Source organism: Hyperolius riggenbachi, chromosome 6 (genome assembly GCF_040937935.1).
Source record: "Hyperolius riggenbachi isolate aHypRig1 chromosome 6, aHypRig1.pri, whole genome shotgun sequence".
NCBI classification, from domain to species: domain Eukaryota; kingdom Metazoa; phylum Chordata; class Amphibia; order Anura; family Hyperoliidae; genus Hyperolius; species Hyperolius riggenbachi.
In genome coordinates this window covers 78,521,669-78,547,349 of record NC_090651.1, presented here as the reverse complement: position 1 = coordinate 78,547,349, position 25,681 = coordinate 78,521,669, and the positions used below count along the sequence as shown (strand labels likewise).

General features: G+C 43.5%; 1 protein-coding gene across 16 annotated transcripts in view; it reads right to left on the bottom strand.

The window, feature by feature from the left end:
- MAST2 (microtubule associated serine/threonine kinase 2) overlaps window positions 1-25,681 on the bottom strand; it is a 292,830-nt gene that overhangs the window by 74,822 nt on the left and 192,327 nt on the right. For 9 of the 16 annotated variants that reach the window (XM_068239556.1, XM_068239565.1, XM_068239557.1 and 6 more), the window contains 2 exons: window positions 9,522-9,621; window positions 7,337-7,546 (listed from right to left, as the gene is read on the bottom strand). In XM_068239556.1, the coding sequence (XP_068095657.1) occupies window positions 7,337-7,546; window positions 9,522-9,621 (310 nt within the window). The remainder of the gene's footprint in view (window positions 1-7,336; window positions 7,547-9,521; window positions 9,622-25,681) is intronic. The other 7 variants (XM_068239559.1, XM_068239560.1, XM_068239561.1 and 4 more) reach the window with 1 other exon arrangement.

Here is a 25,681-nt window from a genome sequence, read left to right as displayed (position 1 = left end):
ACATGGATGGACTGCCTCCACATGTGAATGAACTCTTAATGCAGTGCAATCCCACTATGCAGTGACAGCTAACAGAGAAGTAGGCAGGTGTTTTTTACCCAATCCAACTCTTATTGCCATGGCCAGCTGAGCTGTCTGACAAGTACTAAAGGCCCACCTACATTCATGTAATACTTTGCCCAACAGCTGGCCATAACTAATGTACTAATGTACCTTCCAAAATTGCTAAAACAGAAAAGTGAAAGATTTAGGTCAACACCACCAATACCCTTCATACCATCGTTGATAAGCTACACTAAAGCGGTCAACGGGCACTTCTGCCGCAAATCTGATGTGAGTACAGCGGCCCCCGATGCCACAGCCAGCCATTTGGCTGATCGCTGAATGACAGCATTGTTCTACCTACTCACCCCGGCCCCTGCGTGACTGCACTTGTGTGCTGCTCCATCGGTCCTCTGCCCCCCTAATAGCAACAGAACACTTCACTAGCATGCAGGCCAGCGACATGTCCACCCTGCAGTATCTCTCAAGCGATTGGATACCGATCCCCGAAGGGAGACATGCCTTGTACATGTATACAACGCTGTACTGTGGCTACAATGACCAAAGGCAAGTAGTAGTGTACACTGACTGAAAACAAGCAAGTGATTGATCACTTCTCAATCGGAAACCAATCAGGGAGTAGTCATCATCCTGTGCCAACTTGTCCCACTTGATCTTGATCATATTTCAACAGAAGTTTGATTAAAGGGACACTTAAGTCAAACAAAAAAAATGAGTTTTACTCACCTGGGGCTTCCAATAGCCCCCTGCAGCTGTCCGGTGCCCTCGCCGTCTCCCTCCAACCCTCCTGGCCCCGCCGGCAGTCACTTCCTGTTCCGGTGACAGGAACTGACAGGCTGGGGACGCGAGTGATTCTTCGCATTCCCAGACACATTAGCACCCTCTATGCTGCTATATGGTATATGATATATGCTATAGCAGCATAGATGGCGCTATTGTAGCCAGGAACGCGAAGAATCACTCGTGTCCCCAGCCTGTCAGCTCCTGTCACCGAAACAGGAAGTGGCTGCCGGCGGGGCCAGGAGGATCGGAGGGAGACGGCGAGGGCACCGGACAGATGCAGGGGGCTATTGGAAGCCCCAGGTGAGTAAAACTCATTTTTTTTTTGTTTGTCTTTAAGTATGATGCAATTATCAATCCTTTTTTCCTGCCATGCCTGATCACCCTTTTAAATGATAAACTGTCAGAAACCGAAGAGAAGCTTATTTTAGATATGCAGATATTAGTTAATAATAATAATTACTAATATTTTTGAGGTTAGCTGGAAAACCTGCATACTATATAGCCTTGCTATTACAAGAAAATTATTCCTCAGATCTTTGCTACAAGTCTGTGTTAAAGCCAAGCAGAATTTCACTCAGCTTAAAAAGTTTTGATGTATTCTTTCGATTGTATTCACACAAAAAGACTGACAGCAGCTGCATGAACACAATCCTGGGTGATGCACTGTGTATTGGATGCTCCAGGCGCTGTCACTGGCTGTGATATCATTAAACATGAGCAATTTGTGAAGCAGCTCTGACCAGCTGAGCTCTTCATTATTCAGGCTGAGAGTAGGCAGGAAGCCAGGACTGTAGGATGACAGGAAATGCATACACACCAAGAGCTGGGAGTAATGAAAACATGTAAAGAAACGAAGATTTCTTTGCTTAAAGAGCCTATCAGGGCTGTGCAGTCGGTACAAAAATCCTCCAACACCTCCGTTTACGAAAACCACCGACTCCAGGTACCCAAAATTGCTCCAACTCCACAGCCCTGGAGCCTATTCAGTCTAACATACTTTCATTGTATATCTTCTCCTATAAAAGTTAGTTACCTGCTGAGTCTGTTCCTTCCAAATCCCTCCCAGGGCCGCGGTCTTCTGATGCATAACTCTTTGGTACAACCGTAACAAGAGGAATATGGAGGCTGCCATATTTATTTCCTTTTAAGAAATACCAGTTGGCTGACTAACCTGATGATCTTCTGCCTCTAATAATTTTAGCCATAGACCCTGAACAGGCATGCAGCAGATCAGGTGTTTCTGACATTATTGTCAGATCTGACAAGATTAGCCTCATGCTTGTTTCTGGTGTGATTTGGACACTACTGCAGCCAAATAGGTCAGCAGGGCTGCCAGGCAACTGGTATTGTTTAAAAGGAAGTAAATAAGCCTCTAAATTCTTCTCACTTCAGTTGTCCTTTAAAGCCTCGTGGGTACAATTTTCCATCAGATCAACTAGTGATCTGATAATAAATTGCATCGTGTGTAGACGGCCAAATTGTTTCTGATATATTTTGCGATAGTTTTTGCATTCATAAGTACCCAAAATCTATTGCAAACCAATTGGACCAGTTGGAAATTATATAATCGATCTGTGTATCTGACGGAAAATTGTACCGTGTAGATGAGGCTTAAAGAGGAACTTCAGCCAAAACAAACATACTGTCATTAAGTTACATTAGTTATGTTAATTAAGATAGGTAATATAATCTCTTACCCACCCTGTTTTATAAAAACAGGCAAATGTTTGATTTCATGAGGGTAGCCATCTTTTTGGTTAAAAGGAGGTGACAGGGAGCATGAGACAGTTCCACACTGTCCTGTGAGCTGATCACCCCTCCCAGCTGCTAGGCAACGTGACCACAGACATAGGAAATCCCAGCATGCTTTGCACAGCATCAGGGAAAAAAAGCCCGGGCAGTTTTCTTTGATGGATGGAGCATAGCTAAAAATGCAGCTAAAAATGATGCTTTGGGAAGGAAAACAAAGTTCTGATGCTGTGAAACTGTTAAAGAAACACCAAGCCTTTTCAGTTCTGCTGAGTAGATTTTTAGTCCAGAGGTTCACTTTAAAGTCTGCAGTCTGAAAACCTCTTGATGCTTTATGTTCCTCCAAGGTCAAGATACCTGGCAATTCATTTTTTACAAAACGCTTTGATACTTTGTTTAACCAGCCTGGCGGTATGGACGAGCTCAGCTCGTCCATCACCGCCGGAGGCTGCCGCTCAGGCCCTGCTGGGCCGATTTTCTTCAAATAAAGAGCAGCACACGCAGCCGGCACTTTGCCAGCCGCGTGTGCTGCCTTATCGCCGCCGCTCTGCGGCGATCCGCCGCGAGCAGCGGCGAAAGAGGGTCCCCCCAGCCGCCTGAGCCCAGCGTAGCCGGAACAAAAAGTTCCGACGTCCATGACGTCACTCCGCTCGTCGCTATGGCGACGATCTAAGCAAAACAAGGAAGGCCGCTCATTGCGGCCTTCCTTGTTTATTCTGGGCGCCGGAGGCGATCGGAAGAACGCCTCCGGAGCGCCCTCTAGTGGGCTTTCATGCAGCCAACTTTCAGTTGGCTGCATGAAATAGTTTTTTTTTTATTAAAAAAAAAACCTCCCGCAGCCTCCCTGGCGATCTTATCAGAACGCCAGGGTGGTTAATGTGCAGTTTCCTGAGCTGGAAACAGACCTGCAGTAAAACTTCCCCTACTCCAACTATGTTAAAGCGGATCGAGATGAAAAACTAGCTATAACAAGTAACTTGTCTATATATGTTATCCAAAGTTTAGTTTACACAGCATATCTGTAATAATACAACCTGATCCCCGTGCCTGCGACGAGCCGGACGCTTCCGGCTTGCGTTCCACGGCGTCTCCTCCAGCGGCCGCTGGTGGGGGCGTGCGTTCCAGAGGACGCACGGGACGTACGCGCCAGAGTACGCGTCCGGCCAATGCGGGCAGGCGTACCGGAAGTGACGCGACGAGACGTACGCGTCAAGGTACGCGTCCAGCCTATGCGAACAGGCGGCAGGCGTACCGGAAGTGACGCGTAGAGAGGCTATAAAGGCATTTCCGGTACACGGCTGCACGCCTGTTATAGCGTGTAGTTTGCCGCATGTAGGCTAGAGTAAGTTTGCTCCTGAACATTGTTCTTAGCAAAGTGTCTGTTGATCTCTGAGTTACAGCGTAGCTGCTAATACATCATCAGCTCCTGGCTGCTGTGACTCAGTCCTAGTGCCTGATACCTGTGTTTGACCCGGCTTGCATTAGACCATTCTCCTGTCTCATCCCACAAATCAGTACCTGATACCTGTGTTTGACCCGGCTTGTAATTAGACTATTCTCTTGTCTCATCCTCCTCACCTCTGCCCGATTTCCTGTGTATGACCCGGCTCGGCTTTAGACCATCCGCCTGTCCTTCCCTTACTCTGTAGGGCAGGAGTTAGTGTTATCTGTGACGTCACGGTCGGCCGACCATTACAAAATCTAGCTGCAAACAGCTTCAACAGTTTATGAATATTTATTCCTATGATACAATGAGGGCAGCTATGTTCTGTTTGTCACATTGTCACAGGCTGAGAGCTGGAGATGCTATCAGCTTGCCTGTGTGTAAATTCAGTTCCCTCTCCTCCTCCCTCCTCCCCTCTGCCTCTAAAATCAATGGCTAGTAACACCTCACCCTCCCCCTGCCTAGACTGTGCTCCCATAAGCCCCTGCTACCTGGGACTGAGTGCCAAGGCTCTCTGAAAAACTGTGGGGGTGGCTTGTTTAGTTTATAGGGAATTAGAGTATCAAAACGAAACAAAAAAAGTATTTGGCTTGAGGAATGCCCTATAAACTATATGAAAGGAACACAATTATGCAATGTGTAAAAGTTTATCTCGGATCTACTTTAACAGTAAGCTCTGTAATCCTGGCAGAGCCCACCCATTCTGTTATTGCTGTAGAGCCGTCAATCATGGATTTGTACAGGCCAGTCTCCTTACCAGGGTTGTTTTCGGAGAGCAGACTGAACAGGCAGCTAAGTGAATATAAATGGTTGCATAAATGGTTGATAACTTTTGAAGAACAAAACATTTAAAAGGTATAAATTGCAAAAGATATTTGTATTCAAAATCTACTCCAGTGCAACATCATGCAGACGTGAAAAAGATAGATGCAACACTTTTCATCACTAAAAGTCTCTTCTTCATTCTAGGTTTACACTACAGTATTTCAGTAGATGGACAGATTCTCTTAAAGGACAACTGAAGAGAGAGGTATATGGAGGCTTCCATTTTTATTTCCTTTTAAACAATACCAGTTGGCTGTCCTGTAGATCCTCTTTCTCGAATATATTTAACCATAGCCCCTGAACAAGCATGCAGCAATTCGGGTGTTTCTGACATTACCAGATCTGACAAGATTAGCTGCATGGTTGTTTCTGGTGTGTGATTCAGACAATACTGCAGCCAAATAGATCAGTAGGGCTGCTAGGCAACTGGTATTGTTTAAAAGGAAATACATTTGGAAGCCTCCATATTGTTCTCACTTCAGTTGTCCTTTAAAGTGACACAGAAGCAGGAAAAAAAAAATCATTATCTGATTGTATGTGTAGTATGGATAATAGAACATTAGTAGCAAAGAAAAGAGTCATGTTTTAATTTTCAGGTACCGTATATACTCAAATACAAGTCTACCTCGTATATAAGTTGATTCCAATATTCAACCCTCTTAAAGAGGAACTCCAATGAAAATAATTTAATAAAAAAAAGTGCTTCATTTTTACAATAATTATGTATAAATGATTTAGTCAAGAAAAACAAAAGTTTGCTTTCCTAAAACAGAAAGAATTTGCGATAATTCAGGTTGGAGTGAGCTCAAGATGTCTCCCAGGCACCACTGCTGAATATATGCAAATTAACCATTGTACCCTTAGAAGCTAAACACACCTCCAGAACCGCTGGAATGCAATGATGTGTCAGCTTGTTAATATGTACAGAGCCATAATAATCCAACATGCATACAGACTGTTTCGGATTGTTTGATCCTCATCAGTGCATGGCATGGATTAATTTGGCTCTATGGAGTAGGGCTTGTAAATCCGAGAGGCACAGACTAACCAGCAAGCTCATGGTGACCCAGAACTCATTGGGGTGTGTAAGGGACTACAATGGTCCTAAAAGCCCCCTTACTAAGATGTTAAGAAAAACAAAAGTTTGCTTTCCTAAAACAGAAAGAATTTGCGATAATTCAGGTTGGAGTGAGCTCGAGATGTCTCCCAGGCACCACTGCTGTGTTTGCTCATTGTAAAATCTTTCCTCTCCCAGATTCACATTCTGACATGTATTACATGGTGACATTGTTACTGTGGGCAAGTTATGTAGCTGTTTCTAGCTGCTCTGGCTGTTACAGACAGCTTTAAACAGCCATTTCCTGTCTGTGAACATTGTTACATTGTGGCAGTTTGCCCAGAGTACCGTGGTATTCAGAGCCTCTTGTGGGAGGGGTTTCAGCACAAAATTAGTCACACAGCGCCCCCTGATGGTCTGTTTGTGAAAATCATTCTATTTCTCATGTAAAAGGGGGTATCAGCTACTGATTGGGATAAAGTTCAATTCTTGGTTGGAGTTTCTACTTTAAGCTGGATTTTTTATTGACTGAAGTATAAGTCTACCCAGCAAAGTTAATAGCTGCACTTGGGGCTCAGGAGGGGTTCTGAAGCTGCCTGTCACTGTTTCTTTGTAGTATAATGCTGGATACACACAATACGTTTTTCCGCTCAACAGATGGATTCGATAGACAATTCCCGACATGTCCGATATTAGAAGTTCATAGATCATAGAAGTGAATGGAAAAAAATAAAAACGAGCAGAAGATAAGAGAATCGAGCGGAAAAAACGATTGGGTGGAAAATCAAGCAGAAAATGTATCGTGTGTACCCAGCATTAGTGCCTCAGCAAACAGCACTTGGGTGGGAGACCTCAGAGAAGCGTAGAGAACATGGGCTTGGATTTTATTGATATCTGTGTCAATTAGGGCGGCCACTGATGATCCAATCTTTTTTTGTCCAATCTTACCATTTCTATGTAATATGAGTGACTACCTAAAGTATCCGTGCTAAGTATAGTCAACTTAGTTTACCCTTCTACTACGTAAATTTGGCAACACTGGCCACCGGTCTGGAGGTGGAGAATGTGTTAACTCACCCTTGTTGAAGCCTCTCCTCATTGCGTTTCAGCTCCCCAGCTACTTCCTGCTTCCGACTGTAAAGGAGTTAGTAGCTGGAGAGTTGGCACGCAATGAGGAGAAAGGTGCACAGAGGCAGCGACAGGGTAAGTTAGCCACTCATGCTGTGATGCAAATCAGTTTAAACTTGATTTCTGTTCTAAAGCATTTGAAACAGCAGTACAGATCAGAACATTTATCCCTAATGGCAATAGATGTGCATTGTAGGAGGAAATCCCTTATCTCTGGTCAGAGTGCAGAAGCTGGAAACAGGCACTGGTTGTGACCTTCTAAGGTTTGGTTAATGACAGATACTCACATCCTGCATGAGCTTCTCCAGGTTCTCTTGAAGTTCATAGAAGTAGCGGGAAGTAATGAGTCCATCCCTGGATTTTGCCAGGCAGTCTCGAGCCAGCTCGATCACCTGGTGATGGATGAAGCTTAGGACGCCATCTGCCAGAGGCAGAACATTCTCTGGAGCATTGCTGTTGATGAAATCCGCCAGTCGCACTTCCATCTGCGCCGTGGCCTGAAGGAAACGACCATGGAAACAATAAGAACACAACACGGCAATTACTTATCCTCCTATATAAAAGGCAGTTTACCGGTGTAAATTGTGCAGTCAATACATAAAACTCTAATAAAGCTATGATAACACCTTGGATTTCCCAAAACGATTGTTTGTAATTAGCTTGGATGGGATCAAAGGTGAGTACGAGTGTCGCTCGAAATCTGCTACCTTCTTTTCTACTATTTAACTGGATGGGTCACACTTGCCCAAATATTATTGTATTCCCCTCTCCCACTCCCCAGAAATATGAGCGCCTCTAAGAAGCTCACAGTACCAGATATACAGGCACAATTTTTAAACTGACCTGAGGAAGCGGGTGTGTGCCTGTGAAACTCGTCTACTTTGGTTTTTGAATAAATATCTTTTTCCAGTTGAACGTCCTTACCTTCTGGAGAGGTGAGCAATTAACCACCTTTCAAATACTGAATGTAATTGCAGATATTTGAGAAAAGTTTTTGTTACATTCGGGCACCTCCACCCCAGTGTTCTTATCTAGTCCGACCTCTGAAGGAGGTATTAGCTTTGCAGGGTTTTTTGTTTTTTTTTAACTATAAAGTTTCCAAGGAGAGCAACCATCCAGTACCCTGACTGGCCTGGAGAATCAAGCGGGGATGGTACATTTTCTGCAGGCTTACACAGTGCTTGCAGGGATCTGCAAGCCACCTTTGTGAGTAAAAACTATACAGCTCTACAATTATTCCTACTACCCAACGGTATACTGCACCATTGGGCTCCCAGTCTGTCTGTTTATATTTAGGTGATCCTGGGTACCTACGACAGGAATTACCGCTATCTACTCCTCCAGCAGAATAGCACTTCTCCACTCCCAACAGGCCAGAAGTTGTGCTGCATGTCAAAACTAAACAGATATGTCACTGCCCCATCAAGTGTGAAGCAAGCCTTTTTTTCAGTAACACGTATCTGTTAACATTATGTGCTGAAAAAAAGTGGATAGAAGTGCACAAAGTGTGAATGAGACCAATGGATGATTTACCATCTTATCACACTGCATTACTCAATAATAGACCACATTGCATCAAAGATCTAATATCCCTCTTAATACTGAGGCCGCAATTATTCTACTGCTCAATGCAGTACAAAGCTATGGAGCCTCCATCTTATACCCGTGGTCTGCCTAACACAGCCTTTCTCAACCTTTCTAACATGGAGGAACCCTACAAATAACGTTTGGATCTCAAGGAACCCCTGCCAACAATTTTTTGGTCTCGAGGAACCCCTGCATTTATTTTGCAGGAGGCATGGTCTTTAAAAGTATGTGTGGCTGTTTATTTCACTACCCCCATTACACTGCCACTCATTATACAGTCTCCTGATGCCCCAATTTAGTGCTTCTTGTTATAGTACTACCTATTATAATGTGCTCTATTATACTTCCCCCCACGATGGGGGAAAATGCCAAAGAACCCTTGTAGAGTCCTCAAGGAACCCTGAGGTTCCAGGGAACCCTGGTTGAGAAAGCCTGGCCTAATTAGTCTTTTCTAATCTAAGCTCAATCAACAAAATAGTTTAACATTGATTGAGAGCAACTTTCTTTCCATTAGATTCAATTTTATTCAAATTTAATGTCCAAACTACTGAAACACTGTATAACATGTTCTCAACTAAAGTACATGTATCTTCTAATCATGGCACAGCATGTCATCTCTTGGCCTGATTTCATATATAATACCTGGCCCTAAAACATACATCTGAAAGAATGTAATGAAACCGACCAAAGTGCACCTGTAATACGCAAGTTTCAGTAATGCATGGCAGGGCGATTTCCATTCACTATTGGAAAGCCGCTGAAAGATTGTCAACTTGGCTACAAGCGTTCACAGCGCTGCAAACAGTCTGAGGAATGGGCCTAAGTACACGCAAACAGTACATAACTGGTCACTTGCAGTAATAAGTGCTAAGCACATGGCCTTACCTTGGGGAATCTTTCCTTGTACACATGATTCATCATAACAATCTCACCATCATATGAGATTGGGGAACGGCCAGGACTGCAGGGAAGAGGAGACAGGAAACTGACGACACAGTAATAGAACACATCAAAATTCATTCAATATGACATAACACTGCAGATAAAATCATAATAAACTTACAGTAGTGCAACAGTAGCATAAAGAACATCTATCGCAAAAAAATATTATTGTTAGCACAGTTCACTATTACTAACACAATCACAAAGGACACTGCTTTGAAAAATATTTGCTATTCTCTTAAATCTTTCAATCAAGTTTTCTGTGTAAAAACTCAATACCGTGGCTTCAGGACTGTACCATTAGCAGTAAGGGGGGACCTAAACTGAATGCACAACTTTTTACTTGCATTTGCTACAGCGCATTTAGAAGAATGTGAAATAGGATTTATGCATAGATGCTGTTGTGTTGAAACATCTTTACAAATGTTCCATAGCTTCCACACAAAAAAAATTAAAAAAATTAAAAAAAAAAGTTGTATAATCCGCTATGACTGACAATGGTATGTTCCTCATTCCAAAGCAATAGTTTTTTTTCACAGAAAAACTGTGGGAAAGATTTTTTTTTAAGAATAAAGGCAAATATTCAACAAAGCAATGTCTCCCTTGTGATTGTTGTGATGATAGTAATATTACACAGTACTGACAAAACATTTTTTTTTTTTTGTGACCGATGTCCTTTTAATTCTATTATGTTCCAGATGTCCAATGTGAGACCCATTTATCGAGACTTGAGCAAATGAACCTGATTTATGTGTACAGCACAACCAGATTATAACTGTAAAATGAAACAAAGATTCAAATTGGTTGCTGTACACAATAGTCCATGCATTATTTGCACTTGTCTTACGGTGGCCACTATCAATACAGTTTGCTGAACGATCTTTTTACGAACGATTGGAAATTATTGTTTGCAACCACTAATGCAAAAAGAAAAAATCCACTAACCAATCTGATCAGATTAATGAAATCAATCCTATTTTTGGATCGATCCCATCAATCTGATCGGATTGGTTAGGAGATTTTTGTCCAATAGTGGTCACAAACAATCATTTCCGATCATTCGTAAACGATTGTTCGGCAAATTGCATCGTTAGTGGCCACCTTTACGTAAACCCTTGTGATTGGTTACTGTGATGATACATTATCTTTCCATTCTGGTCAGGTATAAGCATACACAGAAATTATAACCACTATGTTCTGCAGCTGCACAGAACAGGCGGATGGGTCAATCAATATCACCTGGTAATAAATCTGTCCTTCACTCTCAGCGGGTGACTGAAGCGTGGACAGCACATGATAAATAGCATTATGAGAGCAGCATATTTCACATTCCTGCACACAAAGGCGACAATAGGGAATGATGTCACCTCTAACCGCTAACACACAATATTGGTTTGTTAACGCTTCACAAGCCAACATTTCTTCAGCTCTGAGGCAACAGCAAGTAATACGGGGCGAGGAAAACACCTGCCGCATATTAAGTGATCAGACTTTGCGCTGTAATGCTATGACTCATTCTCTGGCTGATAAGCCCCAATGCCCTCCAGGGACAATGATGTCATCCCGATAAGAAATAATTACCAGAGAATCAGTGGCGCGTGTCTTGGCGATTGCAGCCTTATGGAGTCAGCAGAGGCGCTACTATTAGCAATGCGAGCGTAAGACTCATGGAGGATAATAAATGGTACACATAAGCCATATTGTGCTATCAGTGCTAGATATAGCCCAGGGGGACTACAGACAAATCAATGGGTACTTATGCCTCAGAGGCAGAACATGGAAGGCATTGTTGACTTTTGTAAGGAAGGATTATAATTATGCTGTTCCTCTGCTAATATTTTCTCACAAGCTCAAAGTATGCAGATTTGGTGTACATATTCACTCTGACTTCACTGACTGCATACTTGTTCCAGGTATCTGACAAGATAATTCAGGTCAAAAGATCAACTTGACAACCAGGTAATTATCCTTCTATGCACTTTTTTTATTCCATTAAACTGTGTGTGGGAAAGAGAATAAAAATAGCAGCAATCATATTAAATGATTGCTATCACCTTTAGTTTAGAAAAGGCGATATACTGACAAAATAATACATATTACAAAAAGTAGCTTTTTAAAGCATATAAAAAGTAAAGAAAGATGTGGAAAATGAGATGGATAATTTTTTTTCATAGCTTAATATGCTTAGTGGTTAAAATGTTATCTTATTTTTAATGTAAGGTAAGTATGAATTACATATTAACATGACATATTAATACTGCATGGCTAGATTTTAGTTTTTTTGCGCATTGGTAAATATGGCAGCACGGTGGCGTTGCGATTAGTACTCTCGCCTTGCAGCGCTGGGTTCCCGGTTCAAATCCCAACAAGGGCACTATCTGCAGGGAGTTTGTATGTTCTCCCCGTGTCTGTGTGGGTTTCCTCCGGGCACTTCGATTTCCTCCCACATCCCAAAAACATACAAATAGGTTAATTGGCTTCCCATTAGATTGGCTAGACTGCGATACATACACTACACAATACATACATAGACCGATGACTATGGTAGGGATTAGATTGTGAGCTCCTCTGGGAGACAGACAATATATTCTGTACAGCGCTGTGGAAGATGTCGGCGCTATATAAATAATAATAACTTTTATGCTTCTTTTGACTTTAGTTTTGATTTACAGCCAGTTTTAATATTTGCTGGTATTAAGTCCTGTATAAAGATTTAAGCTGCTCATGCTGTCAACTTTGTGTTTTTGTTTATTGTTGATTTAGAGAAATGCAGTTTAAATATGAAGGATTCATTAAAAATGAACAACCACGGTAAAGGTGGCCATACACTCATCCATTTCTTATTCAATTCCTTGCAGATTTGTTTCATCTGCTGGGTATCAATTCCCCAAAATGTCGGATCAATCGCTTTCAAATAAAAATCAATTAAAAGTATTGATCGAGCAGGATGGAAATGTAAAACAATTGGGGCGGGGGGGGGGGGGGCTGTTCAAGAGAATCGGCAGACTGATGGCCTATAGCTGGGATCCCCAAACATTTTCGGTCAAGGGTCGAGGTCAACATACGTCAGACAGCTGGGGGGCGGAACATACATAAAATGATGTTGAAAATCATTACATTGAATCTAGGTATATATTCCCCTCAATCATGCCCAGAGGAGAACTCCCAGCAGCAGCCATTCAGTCATGCAGCGCCCGAAGAATGTCTTTGTGCACCAGACAGTGAAGTATACCAAGGTGACAACCTGCCGTCCAGTTGGACAACAGTGTCACCTGATGAACCTGATTGGAAGCCAGCGAATGGCTGCTCACTGGCTTCTACAGTATGTGGGTGGGTGGTGGCAGCAATGCTATTCTATATGCGGGCCACCGATATTTAAAGGTGCAGTGGGCCACATCTATAAGTTATACATTTGGTGTTTGGGGGCCAGTGAAAAAGCCTCAGGGGGCCTGAGGGCCTTAGTTTGAGGACAACTGGCCTATAGCTTTGCACTGCATTGAACAGTGCAGCTCTGCAATTCAATCGATTTTCAATAGACTGCCTGCTGGAGTCTGCTGGAAATTGATGTGCAGTGTATGGTGGGAATCAATTATTTCTGAATCGTTTCTTTTCAGAAAAGAATCGATCGTTATGGAACAATGGGTAGAAATCTGTAAGTGTATGGCCCAGCTTAACACTTTGCATTGAACACAATGTTATAAGGGACCTGCCTGGGAGGTTTATACTATGCTGAAGTAACAAGGAGGGGGGGGAGGCGCTGTGCTAGTCACAACATTACCTCAGGACTGTCTCATCTATGAATGTCAAAAGCAGTTCTCCCCATAAGGCTGAAAGGAACCAACATACGATCAATGCTGTTTATAAATTGCCTCGCGTTTTCTGAGCAAGTTTGTTTAATTAGATGGATTGTTGTTGTATCAATAACGATTTAACTCGTTCATTGAAAAGAGCGGTAAATTAATTTATCCACCGAGTTAATTGTTTTCAGGACACGCATGGCAAGAAGATTAATAGCCCGGCCTGAAAGCAGCCAATGATAGGCAGAGGGGGCAGGAGAATCAGGGAGGTTTCTATAGCTCTCAGCTCCGATCCCCCGAGGACACAAGTGACAGAATATTTAATGCTGGGACGGATGAGTGAGCCGTGAGGTCATAGTGTAAAACTGGAGGGAAAAGAGGATTCTAACGACTTCTATGTTATCACTCTCCCCCTAAATATCCACAGTCCCCCAATGGCTGTCATGAGCTCAACATCTCTCTTCACTCTCATACACTAATAATCTTCCCTACTTATTACTAAAGGCAACCAATCAATACACAGCGCCAATTCAGACTTCCTGTATCCAGGAGACCTGTGAAAAGCTACAAAGTATTCAACCGTCACAGCTGTTTCCCTGCTGTATCTGAATAAGGCCTCTTGCACACTACATGCAATTCCGATTATTTATATGATCCGATTTTTGATTCTGATTAAAAAAAAAAGTGTCATGCAGTATTTTTTTAATCAGAATAAAAAATCGGATTGTATATAAAAAAACAAAACACGGAATTACACGTAGTAAGAGACCTAATGGAAATTCTAATCAAACTAATAGACTTTCCCTTGATTTATAAATACCAGCAAAACACACTAATTTCCCAAACATTCCTGCCATTTTATATTTAATTTCCCCTAAATAAAAGTCTTTGAAAGCATTATAAAAAATACCCAAATAATTTGATTTATACAGATTCAACTGTAAGGCTGGGTCCACACTTGGCACGGTTGCAGGACGGAGCCAGTGGTCCGTGATCTTGGCAACCTGAACGCAAACGGATCCATGCTGCCCTTTTGCAGTATACGTTTTTGATCAGTTTGCATTTTTTGTGTCCCAAAAAACCGATGGAGGGGTATAGCAGCCAGGACGGGGGTGGCAGCAGGGTCGTTTCTCCCTCCCATCTGGGTCCCCCGTACCCGCTACCCCCTCCAAGCTACAACCCCACAAATTGTTAAAATATAATGTCTGCAGCGAGCGGAGGACCTGCTCTCCACTTCCACCGCTAGACTTCCTGCAATGGTGCCCTCTATACCTTGGAGGGCGTTATTGCAGGAAGGGACGTGGTGAGCGGAATAAGTATAGAGAAGGTAATCTTCCCCGCTCGCTGTGGACATTATATTTTAACAATTTCTGCACATGTAGCTGGGGGGGTAGCGGGGACGGGGTTTATAAATTGCTGCTATACCCCTCCAGCACGGCGGCCCCCTCTCTCCCCACAGGCTGTGACACAGAAACAGATCTGTTTGTGTGTCCAAATCTGCCTGTGTAGAGGGGGATCCGTTTTCCTATTGCCTACCACTTCCCCTCCGTGTATCAGGATCCAGATGTGTTGCAGGAAAATGCAGCTTTCCGTTCAGGATTTGAAAACGGGTCCCTGCAAACGCAGACGGATCTGTTTTTTGGTTTGGGTGAAGACTGCAGCTATTTTTAACATTGCTATCCGTGGCTCTGGTTTTGATCAGGTTTTAAAAACAGAGCCAAGGATAGGTTTCCGGACCTAGTGTGAACTAGCCCTAATAGCTAAATGGTCAGAATGTTTAAAGGAAACCCGAGGTAAGGGATATGGAGGCTGACATGTTTATTTTAAACAATGCACATTGCCTGGCTGTCCTGCTGACCCTCTGCCTCTAATACTTTAAGCCACAGACCCTGAATAAGCATGAAGATGAGAGGTCTATGACAAATCTGACAAGATTAGCTGCATGCTTGTTTCAGGTGTGTGAGACCCTACAGGCCAGAAAGATCAGCAAGACTGCCAGGTAATATGGCAGCTTCCATATGTCTCAAACCTCAGGTTCCTTTTTTAACATATTCCTGCCAAGTGATTTAGTGGGCAGCTTTATACATACTGAATATAACAAATTGCCTTTGGTGACATCCTGTGGTTGTACTTTTCTAAACAGCACAAGGATTGCATTCGGACCATTGCTAGGACTGAATATAGCACAGTCAGACAGTGAAAGGCATTCTGAGGAGAGCTAAGGCTTGTTCCCACAGGTTGGAAACTTGCCAGCAGAGTTGAACTTACCCGGGGCTTCTAATGGTCCCTCGCAGACGTCCTATGCCAGTCAGCCACTCACCGATGCTCTGGTCCCAAACTCCGGTTAATTTCCGGAATTGCGACTTAAAGGAATACCATCGATCGAAACGACTTTTTTTTTTAAATAATCTATATTAGTGTACACATTACCACTAGTGCTAGGGGCACTTTATTTATTCACCCAGGTCTCTCTCTCGCTATCCCTGCCTAAAAATTCATTTCTCACACAGCTCATAGTAGTTTGGGTCACCCTGAGCTGCTTGGTTACTCTGTCACACAGCTCACAAATATATTTCACTGTGTCACTCACAGCATGCAGCAGACATGAGGAGAAATAGGCTGATCTGAGGTGGTAACAGGTAACTAAATGAGCTATAATATTGCTAGAATATAACTAGCTATACCAGGAGTCTGTGTGTACACTCACTGGCTGCCTGCTTGAGGTGATTCACTCCTGGCTGCATCCACTTTACAAGCTGCTGAGAGGGGCAGACCACTGTCTACAATTAGCATTATTAGTATCTTTATCAGTCAAGAGAAGCAAAGATAATAAACACACATTGCTAGAATCTTTAACCCCTTACCACCATATCAACAAGATTCTTTCAGCAAGGTGATAATTAAACTATAAACTGAGGAGTTGATAGCAACTCCCCTGTGAAGAGACATGGTCTAGCCCTCTGGGAGCTCAGTATTAGATACATTTTGTATCCAACACGGACGCCAAAACTGACGGAGGATTTTACAGCTGAGAGGAACAGCTGTGTGAGGAATCAAATTGCTCCTAGTACCTGCCCTAATGTGTGCTACAACATACAGCATTTAAAAATAAATGCATACATCGATAGTATTCCTTTAAGTCAGAAAACCACTGCCCTCGCTTACGTCACCAGGAGTGTATTGCACAAGCCCAGTGTGGTCTGCGCCTGTGGCGCAGTGGTTTTCAGACTTTAAAGAGAACCCGAGGTGGGAATTACTTTTACTATTGGGGCACAGAGGCTGGTTGTGCGCACTAAGACCAGCCTCTGTTGCCCCATCGTGTGCCTCCATGTCCCCCCTGCTCGCCGCTATACCCCCCGCATTGCTGGCTGTGTCGCCAGCTCAATGTTTACCTTGCGCTGTCAGTCAGCGCCGCTCCCCCGCCTCCTCCGCATCGGCGCCACCCGCCGCGTCACTTCCCTCCTATCAGCGGGAGGGAAGGGACACGGGCGGGTGCGCCGATGCGGAGGAGGCAGGGGAGCAGCGCTGACTGACAGCGCAAGGTAAACATTGAGCTGGCGACACGCTGCGTGTCGCCAGCAATGCGGGGGGTATAGCGGCGAGCAGGGGGGACATGGAGACACACGATGGGGCAACAGAGGCTGGTCTTAATGCGCACAACCAGCCTCTGTGCCCCAATAGTAAAAGTAATTCCCACCTCGGGTTCTCTTTAAAGTTGGAAATTCTAGAAGTGAACCGCAGGCGGGGACCAGAGCATCGGTGAGTGGCTGCGCGGGACCATTAGAAGCCCCACGTAAGTTCAACTCTTTTTCCCCCGACCCCCCTTACAGTATTCCTTTAAACACAATTTGTTATTTATTACTTGTATAGCAGTGACATCTTCCACAGTGCTTTAGAGTAGAGGCCTGCAGCGGGTCGGGTACCCGCGGGTAACCCAAAATGCGGGTCAGGTTCGGGTACCCGAATTGATTTAAGCTGCGGGTGCGGGTCAGGTGAGGGTAGCGAGTTGCGAGTAGCGAAAGCAAGCATGTAAACCTTCTTTAGCTTTGGTTTGGGTATAAAAATAGGTTTTATTAACTTTACAGCATCCCCAACTTTTACTTTAAATGTGCACTTTAGAAGAAAATCGGGTCGCGGGTCGGGTAGCGGGCCTGCGGGTCGGGTGCGGGTAGCGGTTCTGCCGGTGCGGGTATGAAAAAGTGGACCCGCGCAGGCCTCTACTTTAGAGTACATCTATTTATGTCACCAACTGTTCCTCAGAGGAGCTCACAATCTAATCCCTACCATAGTCATATATCCATTGTAGTCCAGGGCCAATTTTAGGGGTATCTAATTAACATATCTGTATGTTTTTGGAATGTGGGAGGAAACCAGAGCACCCAGAAGAAACCCATAGATACGAGGAGAACATACAAAATCCATGCATAGTGCCCTGGCTGAGTTTCTAACCGGGGACCCAGCGCTGCAAGTTAAGAGTGCTAACCACTACGCCAGTATATAGCAAAGGATGGTAAATTGTTGATTTTCTATAATATATTATTAAAAATTTTCTATTTTTAAAGGTGGTCACATTTTTCTAAAGCTTAGTCATCTCCAAGAACTGGTTCACACTTGGATTGCAAAATGCTATTGCAATCTCCTGCTATTTTACTGGTGATTTCACTTCCAAGATTCTCATTCAGGGAGCGAAAATCGCATCACGGTTGCTCCAAAAATGCTGCATGTAACGCATTTGCAATTTATACAAATCACAAATGTTGCAATGAGAATAGTCCCATATGGATACATTGTCACAGCACTTTACTGATTGGTGGCAGTCAACAATGCGCTGAAAGGCTTCTGAAAAGCGTCCCTGTGTGAACAGGCCTAAAGCTTCCGTACTTCAGTAGATTGCTGTCCAGTGAAGAGAAATCACAGTTATGTAGAATTAGTTAAATAAATCTGTTGTCGTATAGAAGCATCAGATATCCTAAGAGAGGCACTGCCAATAGAAACCAAGCCCTGATCCAGAATTGGTCTGTATTGGTATTCTACCACAGCTGAGGGCCCAATTCAATGATCGCTGCATTTAAGCGATAACCCTGGCAAAGAGAACTCCTGAAGCACTTTACCATGGATTATAACATCACATGACTTTTTTCCTTTCTTGAAAGTCTAATCCCAGAATGCCAGAGGGCACACTGCCCATGTGAAGATGATATATACTGGGCTGTATCTACTGCTTAATGATTCCTAGAGGAGAGAGTGGTACGCTTGCCCTGAAGGTTTGAAAGGATTATTTATTGCAAAATATGCTGGAGAGGTGAAGGTAAAAGGTTTATTACAATACAAAAAGGAAGAGCTCCGATAACAAATGAATGGCACAAGCCCATCTCCCATCACAAAAGCCTTTCTGAATTTATCTGTAACCTTCAGAGAGGAATTTCAATCAGCTTCCTCTTAAATTGGCTGGGCAGGAAATGTTTCTAGGAAACAAGCGAAAGGTTAGCAGAGAATCCTCAGGGAGATCAGATTTGCATGAACAAGCCAACATGAAAATAAAATGTCAAATTAAATGTGTGATTGACTGTGGCGCGCAGCGTGAGGAGAAATATTGCGCTATAAGAAGTCGCAATGGCCGGCCTGATGACTGCGAGAATAATTACACGGATAATCAGCTGTGCGCAAACATGGCTGCTTGTGTTGGAGGGCCGCAGCAAGGAGACTGCGAGGACAATGTGAGGAGGGGAAGAAAAGAAAGAAGGAACATTCTGCATTGTGTGTGAGACATGGGGAAGCAATATTACTGATTATTCAGGAGCAACCAGTGAATGATCAGCATATGCCCTATTAGATCACAGCAGGCGATGTCTTACCATAATAAAACATAAAAGTCAATAACTGCTGCTGTAAACTGATGCCCATACATCACACTAGATCATTAGGATGGTGGTAAAACGTGACGCCATAACACAATGAATGATATTGTATTTTGTTTGTTTTATTTTGAAAACCTCAGCTCCAGACAATTGTTTTGCTGATATCAAGTAGAACCGTTTCAATGGACCTGGTCAGGGACCCCTTTACCAGCCACTCCCTGCAGGCTAGTCTACCCTAGTTGTAAGCTACCATTTATTTTCAGATACTTCTGTCTTTGGCCAGCCCCCTCTGTAGTCTGAAAAGCAGAAGGCTACGCGGCTAAACAGTAACTTTTCCCATGGAGCCTGATACTTATCCTAGGCAGCTTCAGAGCATGGAACAAATTTAAAATAAATACATTTTTTAATGTAACGGGCTTTTAGTTGCAGAAGTAGAGACTGACTACTAAGGTATGGCACTGTGATGATGACAGCAACAATCATCTTGGCAGATGTCCGAGGCCCCTTGCTGACATCTCTGACTGTTTTCCTCTCTAGAGTTCAGCCAGGTTTGTTTCTTACAGAATTTACCTACTTGTACTTGGCAATGATGCAACGTACATCAGTTCTAGGCACTGTGAATCGCTTGAAGATGGCAGTGTAGTCCCCCCCCCCCCCCCGCCCCCTTTATCATGAGCCTCTACTACCTACTTTCTGAGCTCCAGACTGATTTCCTTTGTCTTCGGCATGGTAACAGTAGTCACTCTCGTGTACAGGTGCCCTGTTCCTTGGAGTCTTTTTATGCTGAAGTAATGTGGTTAGGAAGCCAATTGACTGCAGGTGTTGTTAGGAAGTCTATTGACTGCACAAATGTGGTTTTTATAGCCGATTTGTTAATTATTGTAGGTGTGTTTTGAAAGCAAACATTCATATGGGGATAATCATCCTTACCACTCCATTTTTACTATATTTGCTATAAAGCAAGCCTAAAAATGTATTTAATTTTACAAAATAAGCTACTAAATAACACTGGTGAATGTTTGATTCTATCAAGTTTCATCAATGCTGCAAACACTGGGGAAAAGTTTAGGAAAATGTTCCATAATTCCTGGGAGGGCTAATAATTTTGGCCTCCACTGTACAGCCTAACAATCTAGCAGCTACCAGTCAAGCTGATAGAAAACATGGCTGGCAGCACAGGATCGTACTGCGCATGAGCGAGTGATAGGAAACAGTGATGGGCAGCCTACTGGTTCCATTAGGGTGCGTTTCCCTGTCTCTATTGGCATGTGGAGAAACAAGCCCTTGAGGGAAACATTTGCCCAGAGGTAAGAACATTGATAGGAGTAAAGTGAACAGCCGTTTCTCCCTTTATAAATAGGTCATTGGTGGGGAAACGAGCAGGGCTGTGAACAGAACAGTACAGGACACTGGGAGTTTAATTCCAAGCAAATTAGCTGGGCAGCCCATAAATTTAAATGTAAATTTCAGCGTGTTCATTTAGGAACACAGAGACAGTAGCCACATCTAATTGGAAGATTCTTCGAGGTGCCGTGACATAAATTCACTTAACCCCCAGCCTGCCAGAAGAGAATGCACAGTACGACAAGGAGGCGGGAATGGGGCAGCCTTCATTAGGCCCAAATATGCATAAAGAAGAGACATCTTTACATTTACATCTTGTTAAAAGAAGAAGATGGAACTCTGCATAATTTTCTGATGTCCCCTCAATACACATACCACTGATTACCAGAAGATATATCTCTACTAGGCAAAGGCGAGGGCAATGCAGCAACTGCACGTCCCTCACATTTACATCAATAAGCTGCAAATAAATGCACGGATAGGAATCCTACAAAATTCAGAATTTCAAAAATTCACTCCCTAGAAGTAATTTCTGTGTTCTGACTGCAGTCTGCAAATTTGATGGAACATCAGCCCTTGACTCGGGGGGGGGGGGGAAGAAAATATTAACGTTATTGATTTTATAGATATGAAAACTGCATACAAATCTTTTAGAACGTTTTAAAGGCAGTGCCATAATCCTAATTCTTAGCAATTTTAAGGACCCATCCAAGGCATACCTCAGGGCTCCTCTTTGCCTCTCCAAACAAGGTAATCTTTGGTGAGTTTCTACCGCAGTCCCAATATTTGGAGTACTTCCTTTCCCCTGGAGGTGGCCATTTGCAGGTAAGTGATCTGATGCTACACAGGTTGTATACAGGGTACATTTAATGGAAAGCATGTCCTTCTGTTTGTACATTCTGTCTTGAAATGTCATTGTTCCCTGAACAAACTACTACCGGAGGCTTCCCTCTTCAGTGGTATTTAACTTTTTTTTAATGATTACATATGTGCTTTAAGTATAGGCATTTTAGCACATCCCAGTATTGCTATGTTTTTCTTTCAGCAATAGAGTTCTCTTGGGTGTTCTTCAATTAAGCCCACTGTCACTCAGCAAGATGGATAGTGAGTATCAGGCACTGATGGGCCTTGACCTTGGAGTTAGCTAGTATCTCTGTGGAAGTTGACAGTATTGTCTATCATTTTAGTTATCCTCCTGCCCATTTGGGGTTGATTTTCCACCTGCAACCTTGTCCAGGGAGGTTGGCCTGCATGGACCTTAAAGCGGACCTGAACTCTTGCACAGGACACAAGGAAAACATGACAGACGTGCACCCTGTATGTATTTAAAGAGGTTAGCCTGTGTAATTCCCCCTCATTTGTGTCTAATCACTAGTTGTAATTTGATCTCCCCTTGTCATGACTGCCTATGGCAGATCAGCCCATTTGAAAGTACAGGCTGTAAACAATATGTCTGCTTCCATGAATCAGGAAGTAGTAAATGCGCAGATTTATTTCAGGATTTGTATCAGCTGTAACAAAGAAATTTTTTTGTTTAAAGGTTATTATGCTGTTGTGTATATTTTAAAACAGAGGGGAGTTCTGTGTTCAGGTCCACTTTAACTGGTTGCTGTTTTAAGATATACATTCTATGTCCAAACAAGTGCTGCTGTAGGTTCTATTTTTTAAAGGGACATGTATTCCAAGACAACCACTCCCCCCACCCCCCCCCCCCCCCCCAATGAATTTTAACCCCTACCTAGTCTATGAACGCCTTGATAACCCCTGCAATACATATACCTGTTCATACACCTTTAATGACTGCCGTCTGTAGCGATCAGATGCAATCGCTAAGGCAACAGTTTGGGGTCCTGATGCTCTACAGATGGATTGCTCTGCCATTGCCTAGCAACCGCTGTACAGGACAAGGGCACCTGAACTGTTGCACTAGCAAACGCATTTAATCGCTAGACAGGCACGCTGGTAATAACGGTTCACCACATGCCCAGCTAGTAATAAATTATGGCATATGTAGTATCTTAACCTAGGAAGGTCCAAAGAATACTTTTATGTGTTTTATAACTAAAAATTAGGAAGAGTGAAAAATGAAACTGCTGTGGACAGTGCGTGGCCTAGTGCCTGTTATGAAACAGGCATTTTGCTAATACTGTGAATAAAAAGGTTTTCATTAACTGCTTCAAACTAAATGGAGGACCGTCCATATATTTCACATGTCGGTTGAGAAATATTAGGTACCGGTATATACTTCAAGTAACTAAAAAAAACATGTGACCTTTGATACTTCTCTCACCGAGTTTGAAATCTCAACTAACCAGTCAGAGTCCATAAGCTCCATACCCAATATAAAACAAGCAGGAGTACAAGATGCACCTAGCTGTCTAAGCCACACTGCCAGGCTACACTAACCCTTGATGAAGCCCCCCCCCCCCAGGTTGCACTACACTAATCCCTAATGCCCACCAGCCACACTTCACTACCCCATGGCACCCACCAACTACATTACACTCTGCTGCCCCCCACCTTCCCCCAGCTACAATATACCTGCAGTGGAGGCCTTCACCTGATCCTGCACTCCACTCCTACTCTGTCTCTAGTCATCTTGCCGCTGTATACTTTGGTCCTCAGAGCACCGTCCTTTAAGCCCAGCCACCGTGCTACTCTCCCCCCTCAGTCTTCATCGGCAGCTGCTGCACACGCGCCATCCTTCCTAGCTACTGTTGTCCTGTTACTAAGTGACCTGAGGCACATGTGCATTTCAATGCGGACAGGTCAGACAGTAACAAGGCAACGGTAACTAGAAAGGACGCTGTAATCAGGATGGATGGCGTGTATACAGTGGCAGATATGCAGCAGCTGCAGGCGGAGCTGGGGGGGGGGGGGTGAGGACTGCAGCGGCTGGGGTCATGCAGTGTGAAGGACAGTGCCCACGGATGACCAGAGCATACAGGGGTTAGACGACCGTAGATGGAGGATAGGCGCATGGCAGCAGGATCGTTACCGATTCGGAATATAAGACGCACCAACTTTTTTTACACCCGGTTTTGGGGAAGAAAAAGTGCATCATATGTTCTGAAAACTACGGTACATCATTAGGACTAGATTGAACTTGTGCATATAGACCTCAAGTTATTTTTCTGGTCTACACCGAGGAAAGAGAAGTTTATAAATCTGAATGTGTAAATTGTTTTATTGCAGCTGAATTGCACTATTCCAGACCATCGCTGAATGGCAGCTCCACCTAAAGTGTCAGAGAGCTTCTGCATGTGGACTGCAGCTCTGCAGAATTAGTAAGAATTCCTTTTCTTGTATAGCGATTTTCTCCTGTCGGACTCAAAGCGTTTGCGAGGCAGACACTAGAGCACACTCAGTATCAGTGCTATGGAGTCTTGCCCAAAGAGCTCCTTACTGAATCGGTGCTAACTTACTGAACAGGAAGAGCCGAGATTTGAACCCAGGTCTCCTGTGTCAGAGGCAGAGCCCTTACCCAGTACACTCTCCAGCCACTACAGTAACCAGAGATGGTCAATGAGATGCAATTTCATGAAATTAGAAAAACAAATTAAACAGGAAGGGCACTTGAATGATTGATACACGTTCAAGATGCACACAATTTGCATAAAATTTGCATGTATGCCAGGATTATTTGCATGTCACTGACCATCTCCACTGGTAAACTAAATGAATAAGGGTACTGTTTATAGCATGGCCTCTAAGCTTAGCCATCAGCCTGTGATTTCCGCTCATATTCATAATTTCAGCTGCTTCCATAGGTTTAAGTTGGGATCTGAGCTTAAAGATAATTGTTTTCCCGCTTTCTCATTTCCATATGATGAATTGCCCACATTTCCTCTCATCTATCAAACTGATCATGTAGAAAACTAACGACCTCCAGGAATGTCGCCTCACTCAGTATTGATTATCCTCTGCTAAGGTAACCTGTGTATGAGAGGAGTCTACTCTACTATGGCTAATCTCTGGTGTGATATTGATCATTCATCTTCTGGATAATGCTGCAATTTTCTGATACATTGTAGAAGAGAAAGAATTTGCTTAGTTTGTATACAGTAAAATGTTACTGTCACCACTGTGGAAACAGGGACTGTTTGTAGCTGCTTAAAGGGAACCTGAGATGGCACGATGGAAAAAATGTATACATACCTGGGGCTTTCTCCAGCTCCCTTCAGCCTGATCCGTCCTCTGCCACTTGGAACCTCCAAGTTCGGCCAGGTGAGGCATCCTGCGCACGCGCGCCGCACAGCCGCCCCCCCCGCGTCTGGGAGCATTCTGCACCTGCACAGTACTACTGCACAGGCGCGAAGCACTCCTAGCCATGGGAGCACAACGTCACTGCGCATGTGCCAACTTACGGAAGGCCTACAGAGTATCAAGAAGGCAAAAAATGACGGTGAGGGAGGGATCAGGCCAAATGAGGCTGGAGGAAACCCTAGGTATATATACATTTATTTCTATCAAGCAATCTCAGGTACACTTTTAACCTGTATGCTAAAAAGCAATGTGACCAATTTAGATTCCAACAGAGTAATACTGGGGGCGATTCAGACAATTAAGGAAAATCTGTGTTTTGTGAGATAGAGCTGCAGTGAATGAATCAGAATTTATGATATATGGTCTTAGAGCGCTGCTGTAAGAGCACGGATTTACGATTTACAGTCTATTAGGTCACTTTAACTGTCTGACGACCTGCCCATCTTATTCTGCCATAGACTGTACTGTGCTACACTTGACAGTAATTTCAGAAACATGTCACTGTAAACAATTCCTATATTATAAACAGCTGTTCAAAAGGACAAGAAAGGACCCAAGACATGTCAGAAAATAAAATCATGCAAAGCATAGCCTGACCAGAAGGAGCTACTATCTGTAAGGAAGAGGTGGAATCAAGCAGGCAGAAAGGGGAGGGGCAGGTAAGTCAGAATAATCAGCAATAGTAAAGGAAAACAGAGTGTGTCAGAATAAATACAAGTCAGGGCAGGAGAAGGATGACCAGAAGGATGAGGAAACAGAACAAGGAGGAAGACATTCATATTGAGGTGACGTTAAAAAGAAATAAAAGGAGAGGCAAGACTGATTAATGATTTAAAGA